The sequence below is a fragment of the Mytilus californianus genome, unplaced genomic scaffold (assembly GCF_021869535.1).
Source record: "Mytilus californianus isolate M0D057914Y unplaced genomic scaffold, xbMytCali1.0.p SCAF_20, whole genome shotgun sequence".
In the NCBI taxonomy this organism is placed as follows: Eukaryota; Metazoa; Mollusca; class Bivalvia; order Mytilida; family Mytilidae; genus Mytilus; species Mytilus californianus.
In genome coordinates this window covers 464,298-490,202 of record NW_026262669.1, presented here as the reverse complement: position 1 = coordinate 490,202, position 25,905 = coordinate 464,298, and the positions used below count along the sequence as shown (strand labels likewise).

General features: G+C 35.2%; 2 protein-coding genes across 4 annotated transcripts in view; one reads left to right on the top strand and one right to left on the bottom strand.

The window, feature by feature from the left end:
* The window catches only part of LOC127731659 (tight junction protein ZO-1-like), a 611,031-nt gene that overhangs the window by 457,244 nt on the left and 127,882 nt on the right, over positions 1 to 25,905 (bottom strand). The window lies entirely within an intron of this gene.
* On the top strand, positions 6,304 to 24,394 carry LOC127731667 (peroxisomal membrane protein 11C-like). The gene is made up of 4 exons (XM_052240456.1): positions 6,304 to 6,606; positions 17,441 to 17,619; positions 19,911 to 19,991; positions 22,141 to 24,394. The coding sequence occupies exons 1-4, from the start codon at positions 6,388 to 6,390 to the stop codon at positions 22,364 to 22,366; spliced, it is 705 nt and encodes a 234-aa protein (XP_052096416.1). The 5' UTR covers positions 6,304 to 6,387; the 3' UTR covers positions 22,367 to 24,394.

Genomic DNA, 25,905 nt, shown 5'->3' with positions numbered 1-25,905 from the left:
TATCCTACAGAGACCACATGACAACTATGCTAGAGACCCAACGACAACTATCCTATAGAGACCACAAGACAACTATCATACAGAGACCCAACGACAACTATCCTATAGAGACCACAAGACAACTATCCTACAGAGACCACAAGACAACTATGCTACAGAGACCACAAGACAACTATCCTACAGAGACCACAAGACAACTATCCTATAGAGACCCAACTACAACTATCCTATAGAGACCCAACGACAACTATCCTATAGAGACCACAATACAACTATTATACAGAGATCACATAACAACTATGCTACATAGACCCAACGACAACTATCCTTTAGAGACCACAAGACAACTATCCTACAGAGACCACAAGACAACTATCCTACAGAGACCACAAGACAACTATCCTACAGAGACCCAACGACAACTATCCTACAGAGACCCAACGACAACTATCCTATAGATACCCGACGACAACTTTCCTACAGAGACCCAACGACAACTATCCTACAGAGACCACATAACAACTATGCTACAGAGACCCAACGACAACTATCCTACAGAGACCACATGACAACTATATCCTACAGAGACCACATGACAACTATATCCTACAGAGACCACATGACAACTATCATATAGAGAGAGACCACAAGACCATTATCCTGCAGACACCTCATGATAACTATCCTACAGAGACCACATGTCGTGACGAAGATGTAAGCAACTAAAGTAATACGGCTTTCAACAATGAGCAAAACCCATACCGTATAGTAAGTGATCTTAAAGGGTCCGACGTAAATAAATGTAAAACTATTCAGTGGCGGATACAGGGATAAAAGGGGGGTCGGGGGTTGGAACCCCCATCTTTTTTTGACGATCAATGCTTTTGAATGGGGATATATGGTTGGAATCCCCCCTTAATCCTGGGTTGGAATCCCCCTTTTAGAAAATGACTGGATCCGCCCCTGATATTACAACGAGAAAAGTCAATAGCATGGTTTATGGTTTATTGTCCGGGTTTGGTTTTACTTTTGGTCCTTTTTTTTTGCTTTAATCATTGCTTCATCGTTTGTATTAGGTTTTTCATTTCCAAACATTTTGGCATCGAGTATCACTGAGGAGACATGGAAATGAAATGTGCATATGGTGCAGTAAAGTTGGTAGGGTTAATGTTATTGTAATGTCAGGTCTTTTATTTTCCAGGATATCCTCTCCTTAATGTTATTGTAATGTCAGGTCCTTTATTTTCTAGGGTATCCCCTCCTTAATGTTATTGTAATGTCAGATCCTTTATTTTCCATGATATCCCCTCCTTAATGTTGTTGTAATGTCAGATCCTTTATTTTCCAGGATATCCCCTCCTTAATGTTATTGTAATATCAGATCCTTTATTTTCCAGGATATCCCCTCCTTAATGTTATTGTAATGTCAGATCCTTTATTTTCCAGGATGTACCCTCCTTAATGTTATTGTAATGTCAGATCCTTCATTTTCCAGGATATCCCCTCCTTAATGTTATTGTAATGTCAGGTCCTTCATTTTCCAGGATATCCCCTCCTTAATGTTATTGTAATGTCATGTCCGTTATTTTCCAGGATAACCCCTCCTTAATGTTATTGTAATGTCAGATCCTTTATTTTCCAGGATATCCCCTCCTTAATGTAAATGTAATGTCAGATCCTTTATTTTCCAGGATATCCCCTCCTTAATGTTATTGTAATGTCAGATCCTTTATTTTCCAGGATATCCCCTCCTTAATGTTATTGTGATGTCTGGTCCTTTATTTTCCATGATATCCCCTCCTTAATGTTATTGTAATGTCAGATCCTTTATTTTCCAGGATATCCCCTCCTTAATGTTATTGTAATGTCAGATCCTTTATTTTCCAGGATATCCCCTCCTTGATGTTATTGTAATGTCAGATCCTTTATTTTCCAGGATATCCCCTCCTAAATGTTATTGTAATGTCTGGTCCTTTATTTTCCAGGATATCCCCTCCTTAATGTTATTGTTATGTCAGATCCTTTATTTTCCAGGATATTCCCTTCTTAATGTTATTGTAATGTCTGGTCCTTTATTTTCCAGGATATCCCCTCCTTAATGTTATTGTAATGTCTGGTCCTTTATTTTCCAAGATATCCCCTCCTTAATGTTATTGTAATGTCAGATCCTTTATTTTCCAGGATATTCCCTCCTTAATGTTATCGTAATGTCAGATCCTTTATTTTCCAGGATATCCCCTCCTAAATGTTATTGTAATGTCAGAACCTTTATTTTCCAGGATATCCCCTTCCTTAATATTATTGTAATGTCAGATCCTTTATTTTCCAGGATATCCCTTCCTTAATGTTATTGTAATGTCAGGTCTTTTTTTTTCCAGGATATCCCCTCCTTAATGTTATTGTAATGTCAGAACCTTTATTTTCCAGGATATCCCATCTTTAATGTTATGGTAATGTCAGGTCCTTTATTTTCCAGGATACCCCCTCCTTAATGTTATTGTAATGTCAGATCCTTTGTTTTCCAGGATATCCCCTCCTTAATGTTATTGTAATGTCAAATCCTTTATTTTCCAGGATATCCCTTCCTTAATGTAATTGTAATGTCAGATCCTTTATTTTCCAGGATATCCCCTCCTTGATAATATTGTAATGTCTGGTCCTTTATTTTCCAGGATATCCCCTCCTTAATGTTATTGTAATGTCAGATCCTTTATTTTCCATGATATCCCCTCCTTAATGTTATTGTAATTACTGGTCCTTTATTTTCCAGGATATCCCCTCCTTAATGTTATTGTAATGTCAGACGCTTTATTTTCCAGGATATCCCCTCCTTAATGTTATTGTAATGTCTGGTCCTTTATTTTCCAGGATATCCCCTCCTTAATGTTATATTGTAATGTCAGATCCTTTATTTTCCAGGATATTCCCTCCTTAATGTTGTTGAACATACTCATAAAGAATCTGTATATGTTTTGCCAACACTTGACATTATAGATTAACAACAAAAAACAACATTACACAAAACAAAACAAAAACAATCGTTTAAACATGTTTTTGGAATTATCTTTATCACAGTACCTGCTCGTAATCAAATGTTTGGAATGTCAAATATATTGATGTTGATAAAATGATATATTGCATAAAAGAAATGCTTTTAAATAGTTAAATAAGAAAACAAAAAACCCCAAAACATAGCTCAGATTTTCAATTTGTAGGCAAATGTGAATGTTACCTCGAACATGTGAAAATGGAAACGACAGCCAGTTTGAAATGTTTTATCACTTACAGATGACAAATAACATATTTGTAAAGTATAATTCTAATATGACGTGCTTCTTTCGCTTTGTAAACAACAGCCATGCGCGTAGCTACGTTAACGTCAAAACGCCCGGGCGTACACATAAATTTGAAGAAAAAAATATTTTAACCCTAATAAATCAAAAGAACTGATTAAAAGCACACGAGCATTGTAATTCTTTCTTCAATGACTTGTAATTGAAGATAAAAGACAAACTGATGAAAGTAGAAGGTCCGGTAACGGCTAGTTTTGGCCTAAAATTCGAAGTACATCTGATGAAAGATTTTTGAGATTTTTTAAACACTTAAGTGTCTATTTCAGTCGATTCAATTAGTTTATGTAATAGGATTTGAAATGGTTTGGTCATTAAAGACGCTGAAATTCAACCTTAAATATGAAAAATCTATCAAATATGCCATTAAACGTCACTTTTCAGATAGTTTTTGTCTAAAATGTAAGTGGCCGCATTCATGTTCAGTCTCAACCTTTATATATGTTATGTATAACCATCAAATACAACATATATTTGACAATTAAGACTGAACACAAATGCGGCCACTTCCATTTTAGACAAAAACCGTCTTAAAATTAGCACAAATGTGCATTGTATTGTCAAAAACAGCCCATATTTATGGAACAAAAGTATTCTACTTTCCAATAAATAGCTAAAAGTTTACATTAATTCTATAAATTTTAAAAAATGCTATATTTTGGGGCCAAAAAAGGGTCTTACCGGGCCTACTGATTTACTTCTTAATCAATTGGTATCACATTATTTTTATATACTTTTTGGTCATATAGCTCTGCAACTGTTTCGGTTCTTATACATCCTCGGATTTCAAATATTCGGCTTTGAACGTTCCTGATGAAGGTAAATCTAGAAAAGCGATTCGGACGCATGAAATTAATAATGTGTTGCTTTAATTTTTTACAGCACTGGGTCGATACCTCTGCTGGTTGACTATCAGTCCCCAAGGGTAACATCAGCTCAGTAGTCAGTAGTTCGGTACTGACATGATTTATAACAAACCATTCTAAAATGTTTTAACTCCTTCAGGCAAAGTTGACCTTAGATGAATTTGACTAATTTGTAGGTACTTTTTGGTCATATAGCTCTGCAACTGTTTCGGTTCTTATGCATCCTCGGCTTTCAAATAGTCGGCTTTGAATGTTCCTGGTGAAGGTAAATCCAGAAAAGCGCTTTGGACACATGAAATTAATAACGTGTTGTTTTCATATTTTATATGATATATTCGTCCATTTTCTGTCAAAGTCTGATTCTACTGTGCATTCTACAGTTTACTATTGTTTAGATCAATTCATTATCTGCTGAGGTACGATGTGGTTTGCATTTTTATGTTACAGTTCAATATTTATTTTACGTTACACCTGACCATCTATGAGAATTAATTAGGACATGTGTCTATTACTGAAATTTGAATTTGAAGGTGAGTAAATTAAATAAGGTAAAAAAATTAATAGAATGACAACATTAAAACGGAGACTTGCTTTTTTACTATCTCTTTAAAGTTTTGATTTTTTTGTTGATTGACTGTTTACCCCACATCTCCTTTTAGACATTTTAACGCAACTGGTTTGGACATTTTTCTCTTAATTAAATGTACATTATATACCAAATAAACACAAAATTGATAAATTTAACATTAAAAAACCCAACAAATTAGACTCTAAATGAGCAGAGAAAGATATCAAAGGGATATTCAAACTCATCAGTTTAAAACAAACTGACAATACCATGGCAAAAAATGAAAACTACGAAAAGGCAAACAACAGTATACAAAACACAACACCAAAACAAAAGACTGAGCAACATAGCCCACCAAAAATTGGGGGTGATCTCATGTATTCCGGAAGGGTAAGCAAATTCTGCTCCATGTGTGGCACCCGTCGTGTTGCTGATGTATGTACAAACCCAATGATAAGTCTAATTCCGTAGGTCACATTCGAGGAAAAGAGCTAGGACGGGATTGTGGTAATATCAAAATTTGAACATATCTGTCGTCATTAGCAATCAGTGAAACAGATATTCCATAACGGTCAACCTACTCGTGATGTCGACCGTAAAATTTTCGAAGCCGGGGATGATTGCAACTTCACCACTTGGAACTCTTCACTTGGTTCAGTAGCTTCCTTTTAAGCATGCAGCAACCATCTATCAAGGAAATAATGATAGGAAATGCAAGCTCTTGAATGTCTTATCAACTGGGAGGTTTATAATCCATATGCAGGTGCTGCTGGAATGTTGCTACATAGAAAAGAAAAGTTCACGATTGGAAGCTGAAATCATCTCTTTTATCGTAAAGTTTTGTTCTTATATCGATCAAGTATGTTGCTATTGATATGAGTTTTTAATGACAGATATTGGTATCTTTTTCGCAATAATGCGTGAACTTCCGGGGGGTTTCGCGACCTACCAGAAGGTCTCCTGCCCTGGACCAGCTTAGTGGACCTCGAACCTCTCGATGTGATTCGGGCGTACACTTAAAAATTGCCTAGCTACGCCACTGGCTTGTGGTTAACCTTAATACTTTATAAACAATCGTGGTTTCTTTGAAAGAAAGGATTTTGTTTACAACGAGGAATCTAACCAAGGGAAAATTAGGCAATAGCGCATGCTCTTAACCATCTAATAAAATGTTCAAGATAAGTAAAGCCTTTATCCCAAGTGCGTATCCATGATTTTAAAAAGGGCATCCCCTGGCAAGTCAACGTTAGGAGTGGGATTTGTAAAAAGTCTAAACCACCACCACCACCCCTTCCCCCCAAATCCACCTCTCTATCCTGCTACCGAGGAAATCTTGCTCCATAAATAGATGGAAAGTTATTATGGAGAAATTGAGACCATTTCCTTTGACGTAAAACTTCTCAATCAAGTCCCGCTGTCGATTTCTAAATGTTGTTTTCAATTTATTTTTATTTCGTTAGTGTGTTCTATACGTTTATCTTATTTTGTGGTAGTCGTATATTAAATATGGGGAAAATATGGAACCACGTGATCTACTTTCACTTTAAAACAGAAGTAGGCTCAGAGTACACAAACACACACTTGTAACTTCTATTCAGCAATCATGGATCTTGTTCGCGTATTGGAAACCTATAGAGGACATGACAGAATTATACGACTCAGTACCTATGTTTGTATGTTTGTAAGCGGTGACAGAAAGGGATTAGCTTTTGATCGGATCCGCGCTATTGCTACAGATCTAGGTGCTTGCAGAGTAATCCTAAGATTATTTGATGACTTGCCAATGTTATTTTACAATCTTTCGTATGGAACTGGGAGTAAGGTAAGAATTTATAAAAGGTCAAGAAATAGGACGTGTGAAATTCTGACAAAGGTCAGTATGTAGGACACATTGCAATTGTTTAATTAGGATTTTATTGCTAATGATTGTGAGAAAGTCTGAGATTGACATAATTCTTTATTTAATTTTAAGATAAGTGTTTTGCTTTGTTTAAAAAAATATGGTAATACTTGAAAATATAACTTATAAATAGAAAACTGATTTTTAGTCTGTGTTGATCTGTTAATTGATGTTAGAAAATGACCTTGTTCTATATGTTAAATGAAAATTAATAATTTTGCCCAATACGGGGTGAAAAAAGAATATTCTGCAACACAAAATGCAACCATTTGCAGGAAATAATTGTGTCCAAGTAGAAAATAAGCGAATCTCCCATGCCTCCAGTACGTGTCGACTATATTATTACATTATATAAATAAAATCATCGCTGAATCGAGTAGAACCACAGGTGCGAGACAATATTTTTTTAAATATATGTATAATTACTAAATACACTAACGTTAATACTGAAAATACTGAATACACTAACGTTAGTTAGTGTATTCAGTATTTTCAGTATTTTCAGTTATCAGTATTTATACATATATATTATAAAAAGATATCTCGTCTCGTACCTGTGATTAGAACTGTGTGGTTATACTTTCAATAACAACATCAACCTGACATGCTGATTCAATTTTTAATAGTCTAAATCTAATCTATCTCATCTGTAAACCCTCTTTGTAGAGTAACGCTATTTAATACATATGAAAACATGGTTCCTGTAAGATGTTTAGACGTAAGTTGAATACATAGTCCGGCACCGAAACGAAAAAGGTAGCATAATGAGAAAACTATTGAAAATGAATTTTATAAGTCTTGGTGACTCATCACTCCACTTTGGAACGTGTCAAATCCACATGCTTCCACTACGTTACAGTCAACTAAATAACTCTTGTTACCAACCATCGTTACGTAGTGGCATGGTGGATTTAGGGGTGGTGGAGCTACATATATATGGTTATATAATGCCTAAACTTTTCCCACTCCTAACGTTGCCTTGGTGAGCGCCCCCCCTTTTTTTCCCCCGCCCCAGTCATACTAGTACACACATAGTACTCTCAGTATGAGTTGACAAAGTTCTCTGCTATACATTTACATGTGTTTATCACCGTGCATTTTTGTTGAGGTGATTCATGTTATACTTCATTATAAATCAGTTCTATCCAAGAACAATAAGGGACTGGAACGCACTACCACTCACCACCACCAGTGCAGGTAGTCTTGAATCATTTTCAAGACTCACCTACATGAGACGATCTAGACCACCGTCCAGGATGTTTTAACCTTACTGTATATAGAATGTATAGCACACATCCTCAAATTATCTTTCTATGAAATATTTACATGCGCATCAAAAAGTGGCAAAATAATCAGTATATTGATGGTGGCCGCATAATGGTAGAAGTAGAAGTAGAAGAAGTACTTAAATGTGTACTTTCTCCATCTATATAAGTACATTTGTGTACTACGTATTCATTCGTCTTATTTTTGATTAATGTGTCTTTTTGTCTCCTATTAACAATGGTAAGTTAATGTTCATGTAGATTATTTTAATACAAGTTAATTTATCAAACGAACTGCATTATATTTTGACATTCAAACGTAAAAGTAATACATATACCAATTATTTACAATGTTTGCGGATTTTTAAAATGTTTGTAAATAGTTTTGGTTGGTAAAAAACGTATATCATGTATGTAAAAGGCCAGGGGTGAAATTTGGTACTGGATGAAAAACACAAAATGATTTTTTTCTCTAGTGTGTCATAAAATAACAATTTAGGGAAAATTATAACATCACTGGTTGACATTTGTGTTTAAGAAAAAAACCCAGAATACTTCTAAACCGAAAAGCGGTTTAAATTGAAAGTCAATTGACAGCCTGGAACAGAAATTACATTAATAGCAAAACCCCGCATCTGTATTTTTCTACGCGCAGACGGTGCATAATCGACATTTAGCAATACATTCCACTCAAGCCGGTGACAGGGACTGGCTATAACTTTCAGATTTTTGATAATAGTTTTCCACTTGTAGGCTAAACTTTGTATTTGAGACCAAGAACAACTAAACTGTGCTATGTTTGCAGTGATAGGGGGGTGCCGTGTGGGTTTTGAGGATTTCTGTCATGAATATCTTTTCCATTACGTTAGCTTTGTGTGACCACATAATGTGTGTAGGGATATTATTTTTTGTGATACTTCGCACCTTGCTTCCTCTTGGAATATTTGATGTGATATGATAGTGTAACTCTCCTGGGAGAACAAATTTAGTTTCGGTAGTATACTTAGTGTTATGTGATATGATAGTGTAACCTTCCTGGGAGAAACAATTTAGTTTCGGTAGTATCCTTAGTGTTAAGTTTACTGGAATATTTGATGTGATATGATAGTGTAACTCTCCTTGGAGAAACAATTTAGTTTCGGTAGTATCCTTAGTGTTAAGTTTACTGGAATATTTGATGTGATATGATAGTGTAACTCTCCTGGGAGAAACAATCTAGTTTCGGTAGTATCCTTAGTGTTAAGTTTACTGGAATATTTGATGTGATATGATAGTGTAACTCTCCTGGGAGAAACAATTTAGTTTCGGTAGTATCCTTAGTGTTAAGTTTACTGGAATATTTGATATGATATGATAGTGTAACTCTCCTGGGAGAAACAATTTAGTTTCGGTAGTATCCTTAGTGTTATGTGATATGATATTGTATCTCTCCTGGGAGAAACAATTTAGTTTCGGTAGTATACTTAGTGTTAAGTTTACTGGGATATATGAGATGTAAGCTCTTACTGAAATGCGGATATTGAGTGACAGAACGTCATCGATATCTAGAACTGATATTTTAAAACAAGATATGTTTTTTTTCTTTCTTTTTTCTTGTTGACACTTCGGTTGATAAATCGTGAATTGGTAACTCAATGTAAGATATGAGCAAAATAAAACAAAAACTGAAACAAAATACAAGACTTTTCTGAGTAAATACTAGACACACATTTATCTTTTGCCTATTGGAAATCTAAACATATCTTTATTTTATAAAGTTTAAATGAAGTCATAATTATCTTTATCTGTTTGATAAAAGATCACGATCACAAGGGTTAATATGTAGAACGTACAAATATTAAATTAAGATCAGTGTTTTATTGTCGAGCCTTCGACTTTTGTCGAAAAAGCGAGACATAGCGATCCTACATTCCGTCGGCGTCGTCGGCGGCGTCCACAAATATTCACTCTGTGGTTAAAGTTTTTGAAATTTTAATAACTTTCTTAAACTATCCTGGATTTCTACCAAACTTGGACAGAAGCTTGTTTATGATCATAAGATAATATTCAAAAGTAAATTTTGTAAAAAAAAAATTCCATTTTTTCCGTATTTTACTTATAAATGGACTTAGTTTTTCTGCCAAGAAACATTACATTCACTCTGTGGTTAAAGTTTTTGAAATTTTAATAACTTTCTTAAACTATCCTGGATTTCTACCAAACTTGGAAAGAAGCTTGTTTATGATTAAAAGATAGTATCCAGAAGTAAATTTTGTAAAAAAAAAAATCCATTTTTTCCGTATTTTACTTATAAATGGACTTAGTTTTTCTGCCAGTTAATATTACATGCACTCTGTGGTTAAAGTTTTTAAAATTTTAGCAACTTTCTTAAACTATCCTGGATTTGTACCAAACTTGGACAGAAGCTTGTTTATGATTAAAAGCTAGTATCTAGAAGGAAATTTTGTTAAAATTTTGTTAAATTTTTTCCGTATTTTACTTATAAATGGACTTAGTTTTTCTTCCAGTTAACATTACATACAGTCTGCAGTTTAAGTTTTTAAAACATTTATTAGATTCATAAACTATCCTGGATTTGTACCAAACTTGGACAGAAGCTACTTACAATCAAAAGATGGTATAGAAAGGAATATTTTTATTAATTTTTTCCTCATTTTTGTTGAGCCTGCGATTAACAGCAAAAGTAGGCGAGACACTGGGTTCCGCGGAACCCTTACGAATTTTAGTAAAAAGGAAGTCAAATCTGATTCCTCGTGCATAGAAAGAATTCCACAAATTTATAAACCGACAACACCATGACAAACACGAAACACAAAACGACGAAAAGACAAACAGTAGTCTACATAACACTACACACAACACTAACAACTGAGCAACACTAACCCCACCACACTACATAGAACACTAACAACTGAGAAACACTAACCCCACCACACTACATAGAACACTAACAACTGAGCAACACTTACCCCATCACACTACATAGAACACTAACAACTGAGCAACACTAACCCCACCACAACACTAACAACTGAGCAACACTAACCCCACCACACTACATAGAACACTAACAACTGAGCAACACTAACCCCACCACACTACATAGAACACTAACAACTGAGCAACACTAACCCCACCACACTACATAGAACACTAACAACTGAGAAACACTAACCCCACCACACTACATAGAACACTAACAACTGAGCAACACTTACCCCACCGCACTACATAGAACACTAACAACTGAGCAACACTAACCCCACCACAACACTAACAACTGAGCAACACTTACCCCACCACACTACAAAGAACACTAACAAATGAGCAACACTAACCCCACCACACTACATAGAACACTAACAACTGAGCAACACTAACCCCACCACACTACATAGAACACTAACAACTGAGAAACACTAACCCCACCACAACACTAACAACTGAGCAACACTAACCCCACCACACTACAAAGAACACTAACAACTGAGCAACACTAACCCCACCACACTACATAGAACACTAACAACTAAGCAACACTAAACCCACCACACTACATAGAACACTAACAACTGAGCAACACTAACCCCACCACACTACATAGAACACTAACAACTGAGCAACACTAACCCCACCACACTACATAGAACAGTAACAACTGAGAAACACTAACCCCACCACACTACATAGAACACTAACAACTGAGCGACGCGAACCCCACCACACTACATAGAACACTAACAACTGAGCAACGCGAACCCCACCACACTACATAGAACACTAACAACTGAGCAACACTAACCCCACCACACAACATAGAACACTAACAACTGAGCAACACTAACCCCACCACACTACATAGAACAGTAACAACTGAGAAACACTAACCCCACCACACTACATAGAACACTAACAACTGAGCGACGCGAACTCCACCACACTACATAGAACACTAACAACTGAGCAACACGAACCCCACCACACTACACAGAACACTAACAACTGAGCAACACTAACCCCACCACGCTACATAGAACACTACTAACAACTGAGCAACACGAACCCCACCACACTACATAGAACACTAACAACTGAGCAACGCGAACCCCACCACACTACATAGAACACTAACAACTGAACAACACGATCCCCACCACACTACATAGACCACTAACAACTGAGCAACGCGAACCCCACCACACTACACAGACCACTAACAACTGAGCAAAACGAACCCCACCACACTACATAGAACACTAACAACTGAGCAAAACGAACCCCACCACACTACACAGAACACTAACAACTGAGCAACACTAACCCCACCACGCTACATAGAACACTACTAACAACTGAGCAACACGAACCCCACCACACTACACAGACCACTAACAACTGAGCAACACTAACCCCATCATACTACATAGAACACTAACAACTGAGCAACACTAACCCCACCACACTACATAGAACACTAACAACTGAGCAACACGAACCCCACCACACTACATAGAACACTAACAACTGAGCAACACTAACCCCACCACACTACATAGAACAGTAACAACTGAGAAACACTAACCCCACCACACTACATAGAACACTAACAACTGAGCGACGCGAACCCCACCACACTACATAGAACACTAACAACTGAGCAACGCGAACCCCACCACACTACATAGAACACTAACAACTGAGCAACACGAACCCCACCACACTACACAGAACACTAACAACTGAGCAACACTAACCCCACCACGCTACATAGAACACTACTAACAACTGAGCAACACGAACCCCACCACACTACATAGAACACTAACAACTGAGCAAAACGAACCCCACCACACTACATAGAACACTAACAACTGAGCAACGCGAACCCCACCACACTACATAGAACACTAACAACTGAGCAACACGAACCCCACCACACTACACAGAACACTTACAACTGAGCAACACTAACCCCACCACGCTACATAGAACACTACTAACAACTGAGCAACACGAACCCCACCACACTACATAGAACACTAACAACTGAGCAACACGAACCCCACCACACTACATAGAACACTAACAACTGAGCAACGCGAACCCCACCACACTACATAGAACACTAACAACTGAACAACACGATCCCCACCACACTACATAGACCACTAACAACTGAGCAACGCGAACCCCACCACACTACACAGACCACTAACAACTGAGCAACACTAACCCCATCATACTACATAGAACACTAACAACTGAGCAACACTAACCCCACCACACTACATAGAACACTAACAACTGAGCAACACGAACCCCACCACACTACATAGAACACTAACAACTGAGCAACACTAACCCCACCACACTACATAGAACACTAACAACTGAGCAACACGAACCCCACCACACTACACAGAACACTAACAACTGAGCAACACGAACCCCACCACACTACACAGAACACTAACAACTGAGCATCACTAACCCCACCACACTACATAGAACACTAACAACTGAGCAACAGAGCAACACTAAACCCACCACACTACATAGAACACTAACAACTGAGCAACACTAACCCCACCAAAAACCGGTGGTGAGCTCAGGTGCTCTAGAAAGATTTTCAGATTCTACTCCACACGTGACATCCGTCGTTGTGCTTATGGTAAGAACAAATTCGGGGATGTCGTTCCCTCGACTTTCTAATTTGTACGATGTTACAACGTAAACCAACCAATCATTGTCTAACAACTAAAGTTTAACTGATTCAAGCTGATTGACCAATTTTTAAAGATGATTATAGCTTGTGTTTATATGTTTTAATATTCCACTTGAAAAAAATTATGAAGCGAACGAACGCGAACTTCAGGGACATCGTCAGCAACTACTCTATATATCTGCCCATATCTTACTGTTTTTTGTTATTTGAAGAATTGGGTGTTGATGGCAATCATGGATTGTTTGTATGAAATGTATTTACAACTTTTGTTCAATTAGACGATTTAGAGCTTGATATATATTGCATAGACATCTGTCTATTATTGAAAACTGCGTTATCCTTGGACGTTTCCCGCCTGCATGGCTCTAAAACTCAAGCTAAAGTGGGTTCTCTGTTTCGATATGTGGGATGTAAGTATTTAATACCAAAATTCAATATTTTCTTTTGCCTTCTTCTCATAATAAATATAGTAAAGTTCTTCACATTTGATTTAATACTTTACACACTTCCTTCTTATTGTTATTATTTCATTGTCATTAGCATTAGCTGGATATTTCTAAGAACTTAAATGTCTCAATATTCACTGCCATCCATTATGTTTGTTTATATAAATCAATTTCTACTCAATCGTTCTGATTTTATTAAAATTTCAAGTATAATAAAACTTTTTAGTGACCTTTGTATTACTTCCCTTGGAGGACACAATTTAATAGCAACTGCTATGAAAACTTGTCGTGTGGGTGGACACTATTTCATAACTTTTGCAGTAAAAATCTGTCCACTTGCGGGACAATATTTCATGGCAATGGACATTATAAAATACCATGATTCTACGAAAAACTGTCCAGGTGGACACTTTTTCACAGGACACAATTATGTCTTACATAAACACACAACCAAGTCCGGTCGAAATGGGAACGTTAAATCTGTTATCTTAAAGTGACATGTTTTCTACACATTAAAGAACCCTTGCATAATCTTTGAGGGTCCAAAGGTGCCCTGTTGCAAGACAAATTTTCAGCCTTATCCAACACACCCTCATTTTATATTGACATTTCAAATTTCCCAGCCTTCATCCCGGTCGACCACTTTTGCAAACCTACTAATTGTTTAAATTGTAACATTTGTTCTCACTCTGAATATGCATGAAATATTCGCCACTGGACGTTAAGCAAACAACAACGAAGGGAAGATTGCTTTCCCATGCTTTTCTTTATTGTTGCATTAAAAAAGCATTTCACTACTGAACCAACCCCTTCATCTCTGAATTGGTTGACCTCACTTCTGAACCAATGCCTTCATCTCTGAATTGGTTGAAATCACTTCTAAACCTTTGCAGTCATCTCTGAATTCGTTGACCTCACTTCTGAACCTTTGCAGTCATCTCTGAATTGGTTGACATCACTTCTGAACCATTGCAGTCATCTCTGACATGGTTGAAATCACTTCTAAACCAATACCTTCATCTCTGAAATGCTTGACATCACTTCTGAACCGATGCAGTCATCTCTTAATTGGTTGACATCACTTCTAAATCAATGCAGTTGTCTCTGACTTGGTTGACATCACTACTGAATCAATGCCTTCAACTCTGACTTAGTTGACATCACTACTGAACCATTGCAGTCATCTCTGACTTGGTTGACATCACTGCTGAATCAATGCAGTAATCTCTGACTTGGTTGACATCACCTCTGAATCAATGCAGTCATCTCTGAATTTGTTGACATCATTTCTGAATCAATGCATTCATCTCTGACTTGGTTGACATCACTTCTGAACCATTGCAGTCATCTCTGACTTGGTTGACATCACGTCTAAATCAATGCAGTCAGAGATGACTTGGTTGACATCACTTCTGAATCAATGCAGTCAGAGATGACTTGGTTGACATCACTTCTGAATCAATGCAGTCTTCTCTGACTTGATTTACATCATTACTGAATCAATGCCTTCATCTCTGACTTGGTTGACATCACTGCTGAACCATTGCAGTCATCTCTGACTTGGTTGACATCACTTCTGAATCAATGCAGTCATCTCTGACTTGTTTGACATCACTACTGAATCAATGCCTTCATCTCTGACTTGGTTGACACCACTACTGAACCAATGCAGTAATCTCTGACTTGGTCGGCATCACTTTTGAACCAATGCAATCATCTTTGAATAGGTTGACCTCACCTCTGAACCAATGCAGTCATTTCTGAATTGCTTGACATCATTCTGAATCAATGCCTTCATCTCTGACTTGGCTGACATCACTTCTGAACCATTGTAGTCATCTCTGACTTGGTTGACATCACTTCTGAATCAATGCAGTCATCTCTGACTTGGTTGACATCACTACTGAATCAATGCCTTCATCTCTGACTTGGTTGACACCACTACTGAACCAATGCAGTAATCTCTGACTTAGTTGACATCACTTCTGAATCAATGCAGTCATCTTTGAATTGGTTGACATCATTCTGAATCAATGCCTTCATCTCTGACTTGGCTGACATCACTTCTGAACCATTGTAGTCATCTCTGACTTGGTTGACATCACTTCTGAATCAATGCAGTCATCTCTGACTTGTTTGACATCACTACTGAATCAATGCCTTCATCTCTGACTTGGTTGACACCACTACTGAACCAATGCAGTAATCTCTGACTTGGTCGGCATCACTTTTGAACCAATGCAATCATCTTTGAATAGGTTGACCTCACCTCTGAACCAATGCAGTCATTTCTGAATTGATTGACATCATTCTGAATCAATGCCTTCATCTCTGACTTGGCTGACATCACTTCTGAACCATTGTAGTCATCTCTGACTTGGTTGACATCACTTCTGAATCAATGCAGTCATCTCTTACTTGGTTGACATCACTACTGAATCAATGCCTTCATCTCTGACTTGGTTGACACCACTACTGAACCAATGCAGTAATCTCTGACTTGGTCGGCATCACTTTTGAACCAATGCAATCATCTTTGAATAGGTTGACCTCACCTCTGAACCAATACAGTCATCTCTGAGTTGGTTGACATCACTTCTGAACCAAAAAACCAAACATCTTTGACTTGGTTGACTTGGCTCCTGAATTAATACAGGCCTTTATGACTTGGTTGGTTTTATACTGAACCAATGCAGTTATTTCTGTCTTTATCTACTTTGTAACTGGACCAATGCCGTCATCTCCGACTTGGTTGACATCGGTACTGAACCAATACCGCTATCTCCGACTTAATTGTCATCGTTACTGAACCAATGCCGTCATCTCCGACTTGGTTGACATCGGTACTGAACCAATGCCGTCATCTCCGACTTGGTTGACATCGGTACTGAACCAATGCAGTCGACTCTGACTTGGTTTACTAGCTTATTAATCAATGCAGTCATCTCGCTGTACGAACACAAGTGCTAGGTGAATGGACCCCAAACTTCTTTATATATATACCACTTTGTACTTTAACTTTTTTTTGTAAATATTCTTTTATAATTTAACTTATTTTCACTTATTAATTGTGTTCTTGCTCTTATCCTTACGATTTTATACTAATGCAAAGCGAAATGGGTTTAGCTGTACCATGGATCCGTTATATATCCGATTTTATATGGGTACGTTGTTGCAACCAGTTTAAACTGTTTGAAGTTTTATTGTTTGATTGTTTGTTTGCAAGGATATTTTCTGTTTTATTTGTTTATTTTATCTTTTTTGTTTCATTTCATTTTTATTCATGGCCTCTTTAATTTTTGGATGTAATTTTGATTTAGGAGAAGAGCACACCATTAAGAATCTTGAACCTGCTAACAAACATTATTAACCAATCATATTATCCTGTGGAGCATATTGCCTGGTTGGCAGACAGACAGGTCATCAACACCGACTCCAAGAAATGGTGGGTAGTAGGCGTCATGATCTGGGCACTATCTTTAGTTGCTGAAATACTTAAGTAAGTTTATGCATCTACTATTATCTTAAGTTATTATTACCTTTGTTTGTTTTATATATTATAATCTGAACTTATAAATACAAGAAGATATTGTATGATTGTCAATGAGACAACTCTCCACCAGAGACCAAATGAAATAGAAGTTAACAAGTATAGGTCACCGTACAGCCTTCAACAATGAACAAAACTCATACCGCATAGTCAGCTATAAAAGGCCCATGGTTGGCAGACAAATAGGTCATCAACACAGACTCCAAGAAATGGTGGGTACTAGGCGTCATGATCTGGGCACTATCTATAGTTGCTGAAATACTCTAGTAAGTATGTGCATCTATTATTATCTTAAGTTATTTTTATATATTCTAATCTGAACTTTGTTTGTTTGTTTGTTTATCTTCTAACTTTGATTTCACTCTTTTATTATTTCTTTAAATGATTTATTGAACGTGATTCTAGGCCGAGAAGAGATGGTGACGAGTGGTCTAAGTATCACTAGTTCAAACATCGCATCTGGCATGTGCGTTTGACTCCAATCCTAATTGACTGGCCGTGTCAGTTTTCTTGTCAAAGGTCGGCTCCAGGACTACCGATTAAAACCTACTGCTGCTATATAGCCAATAGTGCTTAAAGTGGCGTTAAATACCAACAATAAATCAATCAATTAATCATAGGAAACGACATTACTGATAGTGAACCTGATAACTAACCTCTAGGAGGAGAGAACAGTTATAACTGCTTCCAGTCAATCGGAAAATTTTGGAAAATATATAAATGTTACGTTTTCACTGAAAAGAGCAACACAGTAGGATGGATGCAAGACAAAAATTTTGAAACAAGAAAATATATTATGAAAAATACGAAAGAAAATATACAAAAGTAAATTGTTTGCTCTATAGATCTTGAAGTGTCACACTGGTTCAGTAGTCCTATAATATATGCCTTCGCATTACATTTTCATTATTTAACGTTTTCATGCTGATATTTTCTTCTTTTTAATGCCGTACATATGTATTCCATAACTTACTAACTATATTTGGGTTGATTCCGCTAATTTTATTCTCTCTGTCACTATACATTTTTCAACTGAATTTCGTTCAATTCCAACATGTGTATATGACCTGATGACGAAACATGTTCCACAGGTTTGTCATGTAAATAAAATTCATCAAAACATTTCTCATTCCTATTATTATTAAAGGTCATAATTTAACTTTTAGTTTCACTAATAAGGTATCTGTCTTTATTTGCAAAAGTTTCTTGTAAGTTTAAAATTGTCTGTAAAGAGATTGCATCTTCCGCTAATAATACAATATTACCTGCTTGTTTTGATATCAATCTAATAATGGATTAATATAAAGTTTATACATTGTAGGAGAAAATGTAACACCTTGTCTAATTCCCTGTTGCTCATCAAATGCTCTCAAAAATTGTCATCCCATTTAACCCTCGATCTTGTCTGCTGATACCACTTGAATACTAAAAACCAGTCCTCATCCTTAACACCTGACTGGAAAATAAAAAAGCTGCTTTTGTAATAGATACCCGTTTAGTACAGCCACGGTGCAATTTATTTTGACGTTTATCAAATCCCGGAGAAATTTTAGATAAATGAATTGTCTAAGACACTTTTCCTATAATACTACAAACAATGATGCGCCTGTATGAATTATGGTCCTGTAAAGGTTTACCATGACTTTTGTGTATAGGTGTAATAATTCCAGACTGAAAGATTTCAGGTACATGTCTTCCTTCTTAAACACAATCAAAAAGAGCTTTTAGAATTATAGGTACTATTTGTCCTCCAAATTTCAAATGTTCACTATGGCAAGCCGTTCTGGTCAAAACTATGTTTAAACCCTTTTTTCGAAAAAATTACACACTGAGAATTAAAAAAAAACCACACTGAGATTTAAAAACCTAAAATAAAACACTGAGGAATCGAAATTACACACTGAGATTTTAAAATTTCTAAATATTATTACTGGGCTCTATAATATATCAGTGACCGCTGTTGACAGTACACTTGGAATTGATAGTGAATAGCAAATACAAGTTATTTCTAGTATATTGATGTTCATATCATACAGTAAAACGCGAAAATAATTGAAATTAATGGAAAAAAAAACGGATTTTGGAAAAAAGGGGGAGGGCCAAAAAAAAAATTGTCCTCTCCCCAAATACCTATGGTGTTTAATAGGGTTGGAGTAAGGTTTAGCCTAGGGTAAGAATTAGGATCAGGGTTAGGATAACAATGGTGTATGAGATAATGCAATATATGTATATAATTTCAGACAATTGGTTAGTATGAATTTAATAAGTAGAAAATTGAAACAAATAAAGAAGCAGCAATATTTGGAGTCTACTGATGAAAGGTAAGAACTAATGTTATACTGAGACATTAAAGAATACTTTCAACAAATAACAAACAAACAAACAAATAAAGTACAAAAGACAAACAAATACAAAAAAGCATTGCAATAGATATGGAATATATAATCAAGTTGAAATTTAAGTTGTTTCTGTGTGAACATTCAACCTTAAATAAAAGAGTATATTATTTACTAGACAATGAGATTTAATTTGTCCTTGTAGACAATCCTTAAATAACAAAAATCAGCAATAACAAACCGGGAAAATATGTTTTTTACATAAAAATAACTAAAACAGAAATCAAACAAAAACATATGATAAGGAAAAATAGAAGAAAAACAAAAGTACCTGTAACAAAACATCAAAATCATATCAAAATAATGTGTATTAGTCATGTGTATAAGCTTCTCATTAAGAGTTCAATGAATTGGAATTAGTTTTAAACTAGCTTTAAGTAACTGCAGGTACTCTTATATCTGTACATTGTTTTTTTGTCTTTTTTTGTTTTTTTTTTGTTTTTTTATGTGCTTAATGCCGCTTTAATGAGTGAAGCCTTTTCCAACTGATATTTTGTTGTTCTTATGGTTTGCTGTTACACCATTGTCCAAGCTATTTGGGGAGAATTGTACGCTCTAAAACATATTTATCAAGCCACATTTCTTATATGTCTGTCCCAAGTCCGGAGCCTGTAATTCAGTGGTTGTCATGGTTGATGTCTGTGCCATTAATGTTTTAAGTATGAATCAGACCATTGGTTTTCTTTATTAAATTGTTTCACATTTTGTTGTGCTGAGGTTTTTAAGCTTCTTATATGGGTGTTGCTCATAGTTGAAGGTTATATAGTGCCCTTAAATTGTTTACATCTTCCTTCGTTGGTTTCTGCTAGACAGTTGTCTATTTATACCATATCACTTTATGTATAACTATAAAGAAAGGAAAAGGGAGAGTTTGTGCATTGCAATACTAGTTCAAGTGCCTTTATCAATACAGGCTACCTGGAATATGTGTTGTTTCATGGTTGATATATTTGTTTGTACGTTTCTCTAAGTTTGTTATTGGTGGTTTTGGTGTAGTTATGATGGTACTTTATCCAATTGTTGTGTTTATCGTTACAGAGCACCTGCGATCACCCCCGTGTTTGCTTGGATTCATGTAGCTAAGTCTCTAGTTTTCTATGTAGTGATTTATAGACTGTTGTATTCCTGTAGCTTAGTCTTTAGTTTTCTCTGTAGTGTTTTATAGATTGTTGTATTCCTGTAGCTTAGTCTTTAGTTTTCTATGTAGTGTTTTATAGATTGTTGTATTCCTGTAGCTTAGTCTTTAGTTTTCTATGTAGTGTGTTATAGACTGTTGTATTCCTGTAGCTTAGTCTTTAGTTTTCTATGTAGTGTTTTATAGATTGTTGTATTCCTGTAGCTTAGTCTTTAGTTTTCTCTGTAGTGTTTTATAGATTGTTGTATTCCTGTAGCTTCGTCTTTAGTTTTCTATGTAGTGTTTTATAGATTGTTGTATTCCTGTAGCTTCGTCTTTAGTTTTCTATGTAGTGTTTTATAGACTGTTGTATTCCTGTAGCTTAGTCTTTAGTTTTCTATGTAGTGTTTTATAGACTGTTGTATTCCTGAAGCTTAGTCTTTAGTTTTCTATGTAGTGTTTTATAGATTGTTGTATTCCTGTAGCTTAGTCTTTAGTTTTCTATGTAGTGTTTTATAGATTGTTCTTTAGTTTTCTATGTAGTGTTTTATAGATTGTTGTATTCCTGTAGCTTAGTCTTTAGTTTTCTATGTAGTGTTTTATAGACTGTTGTATTTCTGTAGCTTAGTCTTTAGTTTTCTATGAAGTGTTTTATAGATTGTTGTATTTCTGTAGCTTAGTCTCTAGTTTTCTATGTAGTGTTTTATAGATTGTTGTATTCCTGTAGCTTAGTCTTTAGTTTTCTCTGTAGTGTTTTATAGACGGTTGTTTTCCTGTAGCTAAGTCTCTAGTTTTCTATGTAGTGTTTTATAGACTGTTTTTTTTTTTTTTTTTTTTTTTTTGCCATTGTGTTGTCAGTTCTCTTTGACTCATGATGTTTTATTGTCCTTTTGGTATCCACCTCCTATTTTTGCAGAAATTACTGTTTTCCAATTTTTGTACTATTCAAATTTCTTACAGAGAAGAATCCATGGAGAGTACATCAACAGAAGCCAAAGCACTGAAAGCCAACTTACTGGAAGCACGACTGGCACTTCTCCAGGCTTCATGTGATTTTATGAATGCTATAAACTGGTGCCCTCCTGGGATTTTATGGGCAGGGAAACTGTCCAGATCATGGAGTGGTGTGTTTGGATTGTTGTCAACTAGTATTATGTTATATAAAAACTGGCCTAAAAAGTCATAAATGTGTATTATGTATAATCAGTTCTGTAATCAGACTTGTTTTAAAGGAGGCCTAAGATTTTTTTTTTCATTCCCCACCTAATTCATTACAGGAGTTAATCTGTGCAAAAATTGACCATTTATGATTAATCGCAAAAAGGAATAGTATTTTAATCACTTTGACTGGGACTAATTTATCTATTGGTCCCAGCTTTGTTTTTATGATTGAAATTTAATTCATTTTATGACTTCCTTTCAATGTTTTGAGAAAAAAAAATATATAATTAGACTATTTAATTTTCGTATAAGTATAATAAACAAAATAGAATACTTTATTAGCAGGATTTACCATGATACATATAAGACTTAAGGATGTTTGCTACTCTGTTTCAAAATAACAAGCTTTATAAAAGACTGTTATAAATTGATAGTATATAAATAAAGTAACTAAAAAAGCAGAAAAAAATGATGGGTTCGTGTGCTTGTTTTCGAGATATAAGCCATTGAAAATCTGGCGGGAAATGATTCTCTCTAGACTTTTCATACATTTAACATTGACACCTTTTGTCTTTCAAAAACAATGAAAAAATAACAAGGATTTTATAAGATTTTGAAAGATGACATTTTAAACTATATGCAATCAAATTATGGAAAGAAAAGTAGGGGTTAGTGGGCAAAATTTTTAATGGCACTACATGGATAAAACCAGAGAATTCCGAATATCTGGCAAAATTTCAAAAACAAGAGGAGCGAACATCCTTAACAACAGATCACATCCATCACCAACAACCTCCACTGAAAAAATAAACAGTCTATATATTTTATTGTGTTAGATTTGGAGTGATGTCTAAATTTTCTTTATCTTCTTTTTTCTTTCCTATTAAAAGTTGAGAATTGTATAAATACCTGTATCTGTTGTTAAAAAAAATTTATGGACTACCAAAATAATAGTCAGCAATACATAATATTTAAAAATCCATACATTTTGTTGTTTTATTTTGTCAGTAATGAGAACCAGTTGTATTATTTGAATGTGACCTTGTTATATTAATGTACTTAACTCAATAATTTAGTATTTTTGCAATTTATATATAAATTATTTTAAAGTTTTCAATGAAAAAGATTGTATGCCCCAAAAAATACATCATTTCATGCGAGTTTTTCTTTTAATACTGATTTTCAAGGTTCAAATCAGATGAATTTTGAGTAATCAGGTGCAGTGTAAAAAGAAATTTTTTTTTTTGTATTGTTGGTTTGCTATTTCATTATCATATTTTTCTTCTTCTATGTATTAGCCTCCTGTAAGTAGGAGCACCTTCATATGGAGTTAATCCTTAGTAAACTCATATACACCCACCTCTCCTTTTATTCATCAACTGATTTTTTTTTAAATGTATCACCTGGTGATCATAGGAACCTCGTTCTGACATTAAAGAAAATTGTCTGTGTTGTGGCAAGTATTTGTATAGTATAATACAAATCCTTGGTTGTGGTCGACAAAGTTCATAGGTTATTTTAAGAAACATTTTATTAACAAGTTGATTTTAAGGAGAAATCAAAATTATATACATATACATAATATATATTATTGGGGGTATGAATGGGGGCTACAGATAAATGAATAATGGGCAAAAATGAAGAATACATAAAAGTTTGTAAAAGTATAAAGAATAGAGAATAATGAGCCCAGAAATTATTAAATAGAGAAAATTTGCCAAAAAACAAAGAATAGAGAAAAATAAGAAAACATAGTAAAAAAATAGAGATTTATGGAGTGTTTAATATAAATAAAAAAGACAAATCTGAGACTATTATGCTAATTAGATATTAGTATAAAATTCCCAGGAAAAATGAACCAAAAAATAACCCAATGAAAATGTTCTAAAAATTTGAAGAATAGAGACAAGAGGTCCTCCCAATCCAGACCTTGATTATTGTTATTGTGCCATTTATTTATAGCTATGTCTTTCATGCTACAGATTATTTTTATATTGTAAATACTGTTAAATACTATTGATATATTTGGAATATTAAATTGTTTTTAATTGCAGTATTTATGTTCTCTATCATGAAAGGAACCATATGGATAAACATCAATTAGCCAGCAATCCAATAACTACCGTAGTATTTAACACATAATTACACCTTATGTAAGAATCCTGGGTTTTGATTGGTTGATAGCCAGTGTATTTTTCACCAATTTACTGTTATCAAATGAATGTCGTTCATTTTTTAACGCCGCCAGGGTATATGCAAAAAGGATATACCTTTTTTACCCTCTCTGCCATGGTATTTGCCAAAAAATACTCTATCTGACTGGACGCTTAATGTAACGTCACGATCATCAATGCGTTTTTGAATGTTAACATTCGGTGTAATTAAACAGATATAGCATGTTCTTGAGGGGTATTTGAGAATGAATTTCCCTCGCCTTACGGCTCGCGAAATTTAACATTCTCTCGACTGGTATTTTTCGCAAATACCCCTCCTTAACATGATATATCTGTTCAAAGGAACACCAACAGATCACATAATATATCCCTACAACACAGATGGGTCTCTAATGCACCTTTAATTGAGGTATACAACTGTAAATAGAAATTATAAAAAACCTGATATTGGACATGATGATGTTTTAAGCATTGGTGCTTTTGTAAACATCAGAAGACAGTACAATAAAGTAATTAAATGTTTGTAAAGATCTGAAAGTCCAAACAGTTTAATCGTGTGAACATAGGGACTTTTTGACTTGCTGAAGCTGCATCACATGGGGCCTGTCGGGGATTCCAAATTACTGAAAAATACAAAAAAAAAATTCAGAATGACAAATAGCAATAACCCCTCTCAAAGCTAAATGATTGTTCCCTAAGGATGGAATACAACATCATAAGTTGAAGACGGATGGACGATAACATGGTGAAAAGATGAAAAAATACCTCCACTTTAAAAAAAACGGTGTTGAATTCAGATTAACTCTGAAGAACAGCAATAAAAGGGGCTGTTCCTTTGCTTTTTGTGTAATTGTTGCTATGCATGTACTTATTTTATCTCATGGATGGATACCCCATATCCTTTGTTTTTCTAGCCACTCTATATGGATTTTGCTAATTGTTGAAGGCTGTACCGTGACCTATAGTTGCTAACATCTAAGTCTCTGGTCGATAGTTGTCTCGTATAAGGTAGATAAGATAATATGTGATATGAATGTAGACCAACATTATTTTTTAACAGTAAGAAGAATAACAAGTATTTTCAATGTTGAAAAATATTTAGCAAGTACCTGAAAAGAAACAGCAACTTTACTTATGAATGTGCTAATATAAAATAAGGAGATGTAATATGATAACCAATGAGACAACTATCCACCAGAGACCAATTGACGTAAAAGTTGGCAACATTAGATGTAATAAAACTAGAACTTTCTCTATGGGTTCTCTTGCACTTTGCTTAGATACAACTTTGTTGATAAACACTTGACAACACCTTTTGTTGTATGATGTCAAAGGAGTGAAATTACAAGATTTACTTTACAAGGGAAGATTTTGCAATTAGGTAATCATG